Genomic DNA, 13,292 nt, shown 5'->3' with positions numbered 1-13,292 from the left:
ACTCCAAGACGTAGGAGCAGCACGAGGAGCACTTGCAAGAGGTGTTGGATATACTGCAGAAGGAGAGCTTGTACACCAAGTTCTCCAAGTGCGAGTTCTAGTTGCGCGAGGTGCAGTTTCTGGGGAACCTTGTCAACCAAAATGATATTTTGGTTGACCCGGCCAAGGTGGAGGCCATGATGAGATGGGAAGTTCCGAAGTCTCCATCTGAGATTTGGAGTTTCTTAGGTTTAGAGGGATACTATCGGAGATTCATCTAGGATTTCTCCAAGATAGATGTCCCATTGACCCGACTGACCAAGAAGTCGGTGACTTTCCGCTGGGGGCTTGAGCAGCAGGCAGCATTCGAGACATTGAGACAGAGGTTGTGCGAGGTGCCGATCTTGCCCCTGGCAAAGGGCATTGAGGATTTCGTAGTATACTGTGATGCATCCATTTCGGGTTTGGGCGCAGTGTTGATGCAGAGAGGGCACATCATCACTTACGCCTCGAGGCAGCTGAAGCCTCACGAGGAGAATTACCCGACGCCTGACCTGGAGTTGGGGGCGGTTGTTTTGGCCTTCAAGATTTAGCTACATTACCTCTATGGGGTCCGTTGTACCATTTACACGGACCACAAGAGCCTGAGGTATCTTATAGATTAGCCAAATCTAAACATGAGATAGCGGCGATGGTTGGACGTGGTGAATGATTATGACTATGAGATCCTCTACCACTGGGGAAGGCCAACATTGTGGTCAATGCACTTAGCCGCAAGGCTTTCGCAGCCCCGATCAGAGACATTTGTTTGAGGTTGACAGTAGCGACTCCACTTCTGGAGCGGATCCGAGAGGCCTAGCAGGAGGCTATGAAGGAGGAACACCATAAGAGTGAGCCTATCGAGGGTCAAATTTCCTCCTTCGACTATGATAGTTGCGGGCTGTTGACACTCCATCGCAGGGTGTGGGTTCCATACGCGGGCGGCGTGTGCTAGGTTCTGATGGAGGAGGCGTACAAATCCATATTTTCCATCCATCCCGCAGCAACGAAGATGTATAGAGATCTTCGCCCTGATTACTGGTGGCCTACTTGAAGCGGGATGTAGCCTGGTATGTCGAGAGATGCCTGACTTGCAGGAAGGTCAAGGCAGAGCACCAAAGGCCTCTTGGAAAGACACAACCATTGGACATCCCTATGTGGAAGTGGAAGGATATTACTATGGATTTCATCACAAAGCTTCCCAGGACCACACGGGGAGTGGATTCGATTTGGGTCATCATGGATCGGTTGACCAAGAGTGCCTATTTCATTCCGATCCAGGAGACTATTTCGGCCGAGAAGCTGGCCAACATTTACATCAGGGAGGCAGCAGCTCGACACGGGGTGCCGGTTTTAGTGATTTTGGACCGAGATGTGCGGTTCACTTCCAGATTCTATAAGATATTTCATGACGAGTTGGGGACTCATCTGAACTTTAGCATGGCTTTTCACCCACAAACTGATGGTTAGAGCGAGCGGACCATCCAGACCCTGGAGGACATGCTGCGGGCGTGCGTTCTAGACGTTGATGGTAGCTGGGATACCTACCTTCCTTTGGCAAAGTTTTCCTACAATAATAGCTACCACACGAGTATTGACCGTCCTCCCTTTGAGATGTTATACATAAGGAAGTGCAAAACCCAAATATGTTGGGGTGAGGTTGGACAGAGGGTCATAGGGAGTACCGAAGTGGTACTCAAGATGACGGAGAGGATCCAACGGGTTCGGAGCAGGCTTCAGACTGCTTAAAGTCGGCAGAAAAGTTCTGCTGATAAGCGCCGTTCGGACCTAGAGTTTCAAGTACCAGATATGATCCTCCTGAAGGTGTCACCTTGGAAAGGTGTCATCCGGTTCAAGAAGCGGGGCAAGTTGGGCCCCAGATACATCGGAGCTTTCAGGGTTGTAGCCATGGTGGGCAAGGTTGTGTATCGGCTGGATCTGCCAGCCGAGCTTAGTCATATCCATAACACCTTTCACATCACTCAGTTGCGGAAGTGTTTGGTAGATGACTCCGCAGTGGTTCCCTTAGAGGATATTCAGGTAGATGACAGTCTGAACTACATCAAGAGACCGGTAGCTATTCTTGACAGGAAGACGAAGGATCTGAGGAATAAGAGGGTTGAGTTGGTAAAGGTGCAATAGCAGCACCGCAAGGGCTCAGAGTGGACAAGGGAGTCAGAGGATGAGATGAGGGAGCACTACCATGAGCTATTTTCAGGCACAACAGACTTCGAGGACAAAGTCTAAAATAACTAAATAAGTGGGGTAGATTTGTAAAGCCCAGTTCCTGGTATGCATTTTAAATAAAATTTATTCATTTTTGTCAAAGGACTCGACGAGTTGGAGGCCCCAAACTCGTCAAGTAGGAATGGTTTTGGACTCGGGATTTAAATCACATACTCAACGAGTCGAGAGCCTCGACTCGACGAGTAGGGCTGCCAAAGTAAAACCCTAATTTTCAAGCTTTGCACCCTATTTAAACACCTTAACTGGCCTCAACTCCAGCCTCCATCACCTCCAAGCCTTATTTACGAAACCCTAACCCATTTTGAGTGTTCTTGAGCCATTGTGGTGTGTTTTTGGTGATTTGAAGCTTGAAGAAGGAAGGGAAGACTTGGGATTCAAGAGGAGGCACGTAAATCCAGAGCTTGTGTTGTATTTCCAGCTCATTTGAGGTATAAAGCTTATACATTGACCTTCCGTTGCTTAGATATTCATTTAGGGTCATCTTTTTTTTAGCCCATACTGAAGCCATCTTCGAGATTTGAGTGTATCATGAAGTTATAACTTCAGATCTTGAGCCTTTGAGAGACTCCATGGCATAAAGGTGCCAACTTTATGGCCATGGGAGTCTCATGCATCTTGTAGACCACCTTTTAGGGCTTTGTAAGCTATATATCCCATGCATGAACGTAATGTTTGTAACTTTACGTGTTATATCGACCCTAGAAGACCACATCTATGTTTTGGATGCATTAAGCCTGACAAAAATCGACTGTATGGATTTAGGATATGGGGGACTCAATGAGTTGTTCATACAACTCAACGAGTCGGGTCATGGTCCCCCAACATTTTATGGTTCTGAGCGAACTCGTTGAGTCTAGGAGATGGCTCGGCGAGTTGGCATAGTTCTTGGACATGAAGATCGAAGAACTCGACGGGTCCAATGAGGAACTTGACAAGTTGTGAACAAATGTCCCAATTCTATAAGAAATAACTCGACGAGTCCAAGGAAGGACTCGACAAGCTGAATGGAAAAGTCCTGGTACTGTTGATAGGAGGAACTCGACGAGTTGTGGAAGAACTTGTCGATTTGGATCACGATTTTAGAGGTTTCTGATATATGGAACTCGACGAGTTGATGGACCAACTCGGCAAGTTGAGTCAACCAGAATGTTGACTTTGACCCGGATGTTGACTTTGACCTGAGTTGGCCCTTGAAAGGTTTATGAGTATGGAATGGTAGTTGAAATAATTTGTTATGTGTAGGAGTTTGAGAGGAGTGCATCCCAGCACCGATGGAAGTTCAGCTACTACACAACATTGAGGTGAGTTACCTTCCAGTAGAAGTAGGTCTAAGGCCACAATGCTGACCCTGTAGTAGGAGTTGTTTGTTAGATGATTGTCTATGTGATAATTGTATGGTATGCCACTATCTGTTATGTTTTATGTGCTAGCATGGTATGATATTATGTGATAGTGATAGTAGGGAATAGTCCTATATCCGGTCGATTGGACCGAAGGGGTAGGCCAGCACCCAGATATGCTAGGCAGTATATGTTTATGTTTATATGCTAGTACTTATATTGTAGTTTAAGGGGGTGAAATAGTCCCCGGATTCGGTCGAAAGGACCGAAGGGGTAAGCCAACACCCATATATGCTAGGCAGTTACCGGTTGAAAGAGACCGAAGGGGTAGGACAATACCCAGGTACGATAGGCAGTTACCGGTTGAAAGATACGGAAGGGTTAGACCGACACCCAGATATGCTCGGTGGTTACCGGTTGAAAGAGACCGAAGGGGTAGGACAATACCCAGGTACGATAGGCAGTTACCGGTTGAAAGATACCGAAGGGGTAGACCAGCACCCATATATGCTCGATGGTTACCGGTTGAAAGAGACCGAAGGGGTAAGCTAGTACCCGTATATGCTTAGCATTATGTTATTGTATGGTATGTGGTATGATGGGGGAACTCACTAAGCTTCGTGCTTAAGGTTTTCAGTTTTGGTTTCAGGTACTTCCTCTTTGAAGAGAAAGGAGTCGGCTTGACTGCAACACATCACACCAGGATTTCTGCACTTATGTTCTTGGGATTTCGTACTCTGATGTTATTTTATCATGACATGTTTTATTATTGGTACATTGGTTTTGGATATGGTTTGACACTATTATGTTTTCAGATAAATGGTTTTATTAGTAGTAATTTAAAAATGAAATTTTTGGTCATAATTTTTTGGATGTTACATTGGGGATGTCACATTAGGCTTATAACAGATATATCTCCGATTCATTATTTACGACACTCGATGTTGTATCGGGTTGAATGTATAACTTCAACGAATTGTAACTTCTTCGATATACGTTGGGTTGGAGCGTTCCTTATATCTCCGGAATCCTCAACACGACTACTTCCTCTTTCATCAAGGATATTCGGCCTAATTGTTATTCTATTTATGACGCGTACTTTATTTGTTATTATTATATCGTTTTAAGCCGTATGCTACATACAACTACACATAGAACACATAATACTTGATAATTCTCTTATTTTCTTCATATAAATGTTAAGTTTATTGAACATTACAATTATATTATTTTATTAATGTCTAGCGAGAAAACGTGGGCGTTACAGTTTTCTTAATTATCAATTAATGTTCTACGTCACAATGACTAATAGGTTAACTATATGTAAGATTTACATATAACATTGAGTTTCAAGGTAGAAATATTAAATAATGATTTGGTAAAAGTCATTATTTTAATTATATAATTGTATTCTCGTATAATGCACGTGGATTCACCTAGTAATTCTTATAAAAAGTCATTCAAATCAAAAAAGTTCAAGTATGTATTCTATATTTAACCATAGTGATTGGAAACCTCCTATACATAATTGTACTTAACCATATTCTTTAGCAACTTCAAAACTCTTGAACTTATTCCTTAATTGAATGATTAATTGTAATATTTTATTTATATAAGAACATTATCATGCATTCTTGATTATTCATATTTTTATTTCTTCTTCTTTTTATATATAAAATGTTTGAAAGAGAAGAACAAGGTTGTAGTTCTTTGATCTCTAGAACCCTAATATTTCTTGAAAACTAATTATCAAAACTATGAGTTAATTTTATATTTTTTTTACTCTCTCTCTTTCTCTCTCTCTTTCTCTCTTTCTATATATATATATATATATATATATATATATATATATATATATATATATATATATATATATATATATATATATTCAATAGAGAACCATAATTAACCAATGAATCAATCTTTTTTTTTTTTTTTTTTTTTTTTAACTTTTAGAACTTATTTTGTATAAAAAAAACTAAAAATACATAAATTTTTAACTTTTTATCATTTTTCCAATAATATAAAATTCGATTTTTTTTACGTCAAATTCCATGTGAATCTTTGAAAATTCACAACGTGAATCTGGATTCACACTGTGAATCCGAAAAATATTTTTTCACATTCACAATGTTAATATATGAATTTAGATATATTTTTTTCGATAAAGAATAAGCTCTAGAAATTTAAAAAAAGATGTGGTTCCTTGAAGATCTAATAATTATGGTTCTCTATTGAATTTTTCCATATATATATATATATATATATATATATATATATATATATATATATATATATATATATATATATATATATATATATATATATATATATATATATATATATATCAGTTTATTTATTTTTTTAGTTTGTATCATGTAATATTTTTTTTAAGATGATTGTTAAGTTTTTACGGTATTTTTATTTCGTAACTTTGTAAAGTGCATGTATAAATTATCTTGATAAAAATTTAGTTCAATTTTTATTTAAAAAAATGTTGTTGTAGCTAATTATTTAATAAAAATATAAATTAATACTTTTATTACTATTTATTCATGTTTTATGATTATAATCTATATAAGAGAAATATTAGTTCTAAATTTTTTCATTTTTTATGATTATTGTTGTTTATTCATCTTTTATGATTTTTATATATTTATAAGAGAAATATTAGTTATAAATTTTTTCAGATGCAAATATATTGACACAATGCAACTAATCCATCAAAAACAATCCTAGAATCTAAATACCCTTTATTTTTTTATTTTTTTATTTTTTTAAAAAGCTTATCGGATCTTAAAAAATAAAAATATAAATGTATTATTTCAGATTCATATCTTATTCTTATCGAAGGAAGTATAAACAAACTCAACAAGAAGGCAACAAAATCATTGCATGTTTTGCTGTGTTTTTTTTATTTAACTTGTATTACTATATTGTTATGATATGAGCAATTTTTTTTTTTTTTTTTTTTTGAACGGCTATGGTGTGAACAATTTAATACATTTTTCTTTAATAGCTTTCAATACATAAAGATGAATACAAATCTAAATATATCGTAGAGACCGTATAATTTTTATCTATATTCTGAGTTTTTATCACAATCTCACATAAACATAGGATAAACATAGGATGCATTTGAAAATAATAATTTCTATACATCTCCACTCTAAAATAAAGTGATGTTATTATTTTTACTATAACATAAATAAAACACATCGTTCTTCAAATAAGATTAGATTTATTATATAAGATATCATCGGTTTAAAAACAAATTAAACTAAGTTTTTGCCAGTCGCATTGAAAAATATGTTTCTATAGAATTTTTATAACCATATAATGAATCCTTTTGACACAAATGAAACTTGTCGGATTCAATTGTAATTTTTGTTTATATTATACTTTAGGAAGGTAAAAATTATAAATTAAATAACATTGTGCAAATAGTTGTTTAAGATATCGACTATATTTGTATTCTCAATATCCAAATTCATGGCTTCGTTGTTGATTTAAACCTTTACTAATGACCATTTCGACTGCATAATTGCATTCCTGCACAACGTGCTGGAATACGCCTAGTAATGTCCATAAAACTAATCATATCACTTAACACTTGCATGCATACCACATATTTCCCATCTTGTAATTTTATAAAGGGAAAATATCACTGTAGCCCCCATGAACTTACACATTTTGGTTTCAAAGGTCCCTTATGTTATTTTTTGGTTTTATAAGGGCATGAATTAACATTTAACCAGCTAATTTGAGATTTTTACCCAATTCAACCAGTTTCCTTGCCTAGTCATCATCCAACTAAGTTAGCGAGTCAACTCACCCGACTCGGATTACAAGTCAACGACTCCCGACCGCGTTGGCTTGCTTGGGCCCTAAGGGTTCAGTGGTCCCCTACTATATAATTGAAGGGTCTGCCAGACAAAACCCTAAACTTTTGTTACCACTTCCAGCCAAACACTACCCGACAACCGATAATACAATACTCGTTGTTCCCATTCATTGTCTTCCATGGATCCTACCCCACCACCATCACCAAATACTATAAACTCCATTAACTCAATAAGCTCAACAGACGGGCGTAATTTGAATGATTTGCAAACGATATTCTGTGACTGTGGTGAAAAGATAGCAGAGCAAAAAGGTCAGGTGGAGCGTATGAAGGAGGAGATGGGTCGCGATTACCTTCATTCCAGGGTGGATGTCCTCAACATGCAACAAAGGTTCGAAAATGTTGAGAAGCAGATTAAAGCGATTGCACTGTTGGTTGTGGGTGTTGTCGTCGTGATGCTCCTGCTAATGATTTTCATCATTCACTTGATAATTATCAAGTGAATCTCATGGAAGTGGTTTGTAGTGGTATGATAATCTAGTGCCCGTAATCTACTGTTAGGTTTAATGGTTTTTCTTGTCATATATGTTATTAGGATTACGTGTGTTCGTTTGTGTTAGTGGTAATCCAGTTTTTGTAGGTGGTGGTACTCCAGTGGTGGTTGTAATGGTAATCTATGGATGTATTTTGAAGTCCTCTTACCTGTAACAAGCGTTTTGGTATGATCTTGATGAAATGTAGAGGGATTGAATGGGTTATAATTTGTTGCGTTCATTGTTGTTGATTAACGATTTGGTTGCCTTAGTTAATGATAATTAATTGTGTTTGGTGCACCAACTATGACAGATGTGCATGAGGTCAATGAAAGGGGCATTTTCGTCAAGGGGTATTTTCATCATTTCCTCTTTATAAGTACTTTACTTCCTTACTCGGTAGTAGCTTTCTTTTTGCCTGTGATTGTTTGCATTTTGAAGTAAAGAGTTCTCAGATTAACGAAGCGGTAATGGTGAAATGCTCGTGTGAATGTGTCGCCATAATAAGAATGTCTTCCACTCCCTCCAGCCCTGGAAGACCCTTTTGTGCTTGCCCCACTAAGGTGTGTGTTAGTTTGTTTATTAGGCGCATGTAGCCCTAATTTATTAGTTTGTTCCATTCTCATATTCTCACTCGAAAATTGATTTTGTTAGGGACCTCGTAATGGTTTTATTTGTTGGGTAGAAGAAGAAGACACTAAGAATATGAGTGTTGAAGCAGTTATGATTGCAGGTTTGGCTAGGTCAAAAAAGAAGCTTGAATCAAAGATTTGGAAGCTGAAGATGTGTTTAATTGTTAGTTGGATTGTTTTCTTTGGCATAATTGTTTACAAGTTGTAATAGTTAGCCGTTGTTTATTTCCTTTTAATGGAAAGTACTCTATTATCCATGTACCTTTATTTTAATTTAATCATAAAACAATGGGTAAGTCATATGGGATCCCAAGTTAGATTTGTAGTGTATTTGTTGATAGTGACATTGGATATAGCTTCAACTATAATAAATGGGACCATCTTCAACTAGAATAAATGGGACCATATGCATATTGTCTTAAACTAATGTCAATAATGGACCCCAATACCATACACGTCCATAACTAAAACACACAATCATAAATACATTGAAACCATTAACATTATTTTGCAAACATAACACCAATCATACAAACATAACACCAATCATAACCACATTCAATACATAACAACATTCAATAGATAACACCAAACATCCAAACTTGTTTCGCAACATCACAAATACATAACAACAAACATTCACACTTAAGAAGTACATAACACTAAACATCCACACTTAATCCGATATTGGCATTGAAATTTAATACCTACTCAAGTTCCATTGGCTTGTCAATAGTATTTCTAATACCCAAAAATTTCAAGCTAATTTAAAACTTTTCAAAAACATTTAAAACCAACATTCATTACAACTTGTTTTCAAAATAGTCTATATCATAGTTTTTCCCAGAAACATAAACAAAACATGAAGAGCTGTACGATCATGCCTTCGCCTTGCCGTGATCCTCCGATGTACCTGAAACATTAAACTGAAACTGTAAGCCCGAAAGCTTAGTGATTCCCCCTTAAAATACCAACCTTATATAACCATATTCACATCATATCAACAATTGTAGAGTAGCATGCATAATGAGCCTTCAGCCTGACTGGACCGCCTCGCATGGCCTATAGTCTATCTGGACCGCTCCTAAGCCTTCGGCATGACTGGACTGCCTCGCAGGGCTTACAGCCTATCTGGACCGCTCACTGGGTATGTTGGGCTACAACACAAAGCAGGACCGCCTCAACCCAACACCTAAACCCAAACAACCATGTGTACATAAATATCATACGCTAACATATATAACAGTCAAACCGATCTAACAGATCACAAAGCATAGCAACAATCCTATAACCAGGATACCGACCTAACAGGTCACTAACATAGCATCACCCTAAATATCATGATACCGACCTAACCAGGTCACTAACATAGCATCACCTTAAATATCAGGATACCGACCTAACCAAGTCACTGACATAGCATCATCCTATATACCAGGATACCGACCTAACGAGGTCACTAAGCATAAACATATCACCATCCTAACTCCCATGATGTAAATCAATAAGCATATCATACAATAACCCGGATACAATCCATAAAGGGCCGACCTTGGTGCCTTAGACCTTGATGATATAGTGAGGATAACTCACCTCGCAAATGTCGGCTCGGAAGATAAGCTCCAACTCTCAGATCATTGCCACAAACTCCACCTCCTCTCATCACAATAGAACCATACTCGTAAATTCCTAATTTTCCAAAGTGCCCCATAAGTCAACTAGTCAACCCTTGGTCTTGACCTGAACTCGTCGAGTACTCTCAACTACTCGTCGAGTTCCTGCTTAACTTGCCAACTCACCGAGTCATTCAATTGGCTCACCGAGTCCAAGGCAATCTTCATCTGGCTCGCCGAGTCACTCATCCGACTCGTCGAGCCCACAACCATCTTCATCGGACTCGCCGAGTTGACTATGCCACTCGTCGAGTCCCTTCAGTCCTTTATCCATATAGATGCTTTTTAAGCCATGCAAAGGCTCCATATTACAGATCCAACCTCCCTAGGTATGCTTATCACGTAAAGTTGCAAACTTTACGTGCATGCAAAGCTTTAGAGCCCTAAAATGGCAAAACTAAGCTTGAAATGAAGTCTAACACTTGAGGGAAGGCTCATACTAGACAAAGCCGGTAACTTTATGGATCTAGAGACCAAAGGAAGTCCAGATCTGAAGTTACAACTTCAGATCTTCGCTCAAACGCAAGAAGCTTTTTCTAAAACCCACCCAAAAGAGATTAAAGATGAAATGAGCCACAAAAACAACCTAATATCTTCAAGAGAGTGTCAACTGAAGAGGATCTTTGATTCCCATGAGTTCTTGCTTCCACTTACTTGTTTCCCCAAGTGTTACCTCACCAAAATCCCTCTTCCAAGCTTTAACACACCAAAGAAACACACACACACACGATTTAGGGTTTAAGAGTGACAAGGAGCTGTAAAGGGGAGGATGGGGGAGGCCATTGATCCCTTAAATAGGATGCAAAACCCCGAAACTTAGGGTTTCATCTGCCAGCTCCTACTCGTCGAGTGCCTTCTTCGACTCGGCGAGTAGGTTACTAAAATACGTGGACCAATCCGCTGCTACTCGACGAGTAGGGCAGCCAACTCATCGAGTAGACCTTAAAGTCAATAAATTTCTTACATAAATCAATACCTGAGAATCAGGGTGTTACAGTATTGCCTTCCTCATTTTTACCCTTAACCCGTGTAGCAAGTTTTTTCTTGATTATTCTTTCATACTTTTTTCCTTTCTTGATAATTACCTTCTTACCCCTACCTCCTTTCTCATCTTTACCATCCATTACCTTCTTACCACTGCTTCCTTCCCCAACCTTACCATTACTGCCCTTATTAACCCTAGTTCCTTGCTCATCTGTTACATCCATTGCCTTCGTACCACCGCTTCCTTCCCCAACATTACCATTACTGCCCTTATTACCCTTACTTCCTTGTTCATCTGTAACATCCTTTACCTTCTTACCACTGCTTCCAACATTACCATCTGCTCTCTTCCTTTTCTTTACCTTGAGTTTTGTTAGTTTTTCAGCTTAAGAACATATAACCTTGTTATGTCCTACTTGCTTGCATACACTACACATAATTTTTCCCCAACCTTTGACACAATATGTCTTGCACCCCTTTCACTTGCATCCTTTCTTCTATTAACTTTTGGTCTACCTGGCATTTTTCTCTTCAATGGCGGCAAAGGTGCAATGAATTCAGTAGGTGGCCACATGTTTCTACCATTCATCCCACACAATGGATACTTGTAGGTGTTCTTATAAATTGCTCCATAGTACATTGGATCCACATAATTACCAACATCATTGTTAAGGTATGAGATTGTTGCAACTAAATGCACACATCCATACCCATTTAGTTGCCACACTCTACATGAACAAGTCTTCTTATCTATATCCACAACATAAGACTCTGCCAAATTTCTTGTTTCAAATTGGTTTAAACCAGTTGGTAAAACCTGCCAATACCTGTTTCAATTATATACAAGTTAGTATATACTATAATTAATCAATTAAAATTCAACCATAAAGGTAATACCTTTGTGCTCTTTTCAACTGATTCAGTAGGATTGTAATAGCTGGGCATGGTTTATAACCAGGCCATGAACAACCTTTGATGGTCAGATTGAATTGCCTTTCCATAACATACAACCTAATTTCTTTTAACATTGTGATTATTGGTTTTTTTCTTGCATCTCTAATGACATTGTTAAAGCTTTCAGATAATCCATTTTCAACTGCATCACACATCCTCCTCTCTTGAAAGAAAGCTCTACACCATGATTTTGGGTTCTTTTCCATAAGGTAATCAAATGTTGTAGGATTAAGTAGTTGTATTTCCTTCATGGTTGCGTTGAATAAAGGCTCAGTTGATGCCTTGCATGCTTTCCAAAACATCCTCTCATAATGCACACCACAAAATCTTTTCCTAAAGTTGGCAACAATATGCCTTGCACACTGTCTGTGTTCAGCAGTAGGCAATACTTCCTTCACAGCCTCTAATAACCCCTACACAATTTAAATTCATCCGTTAAGAAAATATAAATTCATTAAGAAAAACATTAAGTTGTATAGTAAGTGATATACCTTATGTTGATCTGACATCAGGGTAATACCAAAACCATTTTCCATTTCTAGATCATCTTTAAGATTCTCCAAAAACCATTTCCAATTTTCTTTGTTTTCCACACAAGCAACTGCCCATGCTATTGGGAAAATATGATTGTTAGCATCTCTTCCTACGGTACATATCAACTCTCCACTACATAATCCCTTTAAGAAACAACCATCCATGTTTATTACTCTTCTATAACTGCCTTTCCATCCTTGTTTCAGCCCCTCAAAACATATAGAAAACTTACTAAAATATGTCTTCCCATCAGACATACTGTTGACATCCATTTTGATAGTTGATCCTGGATTGGATCTTCTTATCTCTTCACCATATGACCAAATTTTGGCATAATGCTCAACTAGTGTGCCTTCAATTAGTTCAATTGAATATTTCTTTGCTCTTCTACACTATCCTATACTCACATTAATTCCAAAATTTTTTTTAGTTCTTCCTTGAGTAGCCTAACACTCATTTTTTGTTTTTGTAAGAATTGTGTTGTGAAATGGCTACCAATCCATGCATAGTTTATAGTTGACCCCATTTTAAAA

At 37.9% G+C, this 13,292-nt stretch overlaps 1 protein-coding gene across 1 annotated transcript; it reads right to left on the bottom strand.

Moving 5' to 3' along the window:
* Positions 1-11,270: 11,270 nt before the first annotated feature.
* Positions 11,271-13,031, bottom strand: LOC145016431 (uncharacterized). Its single transcript, XM_078974749.1, has 4 exons — positions 12,717-13,031; positions 12,169-12,638; positions 11,723-12,098; positions 11,271-11,633 (listed from the first exon to the last, which is right to left on the bottom strand). Exons 1-4 carry the CDS (start codon positions 13,029-13,031, stop codon positions 11,271-11,273), a joined length of 1,524 nt encoding a protein of 507 aa, XP_078830875.1.
* Between the last annotated feature and the right edge of the window lie 261 nt (positions 13,032-13,292).

Source organism: Lactuca saligna, chromosome 9 (assembly GCF_052625555.1).
Source record: "Lactuca saligna cultivar CGN05327 chromosome 9, ASM5262555v1, whole genome shotgun sequence".
Taxonomy (NCBI): Eukaryota; Viridiplantae; Streptophyta; class Magnoliopsida; order Asterales; family Asteraceae; genus Lactuca; species Lactuca saligna.
This window is presented reverse-complemented; position numbering and strand designations above follow the sequence as displayed.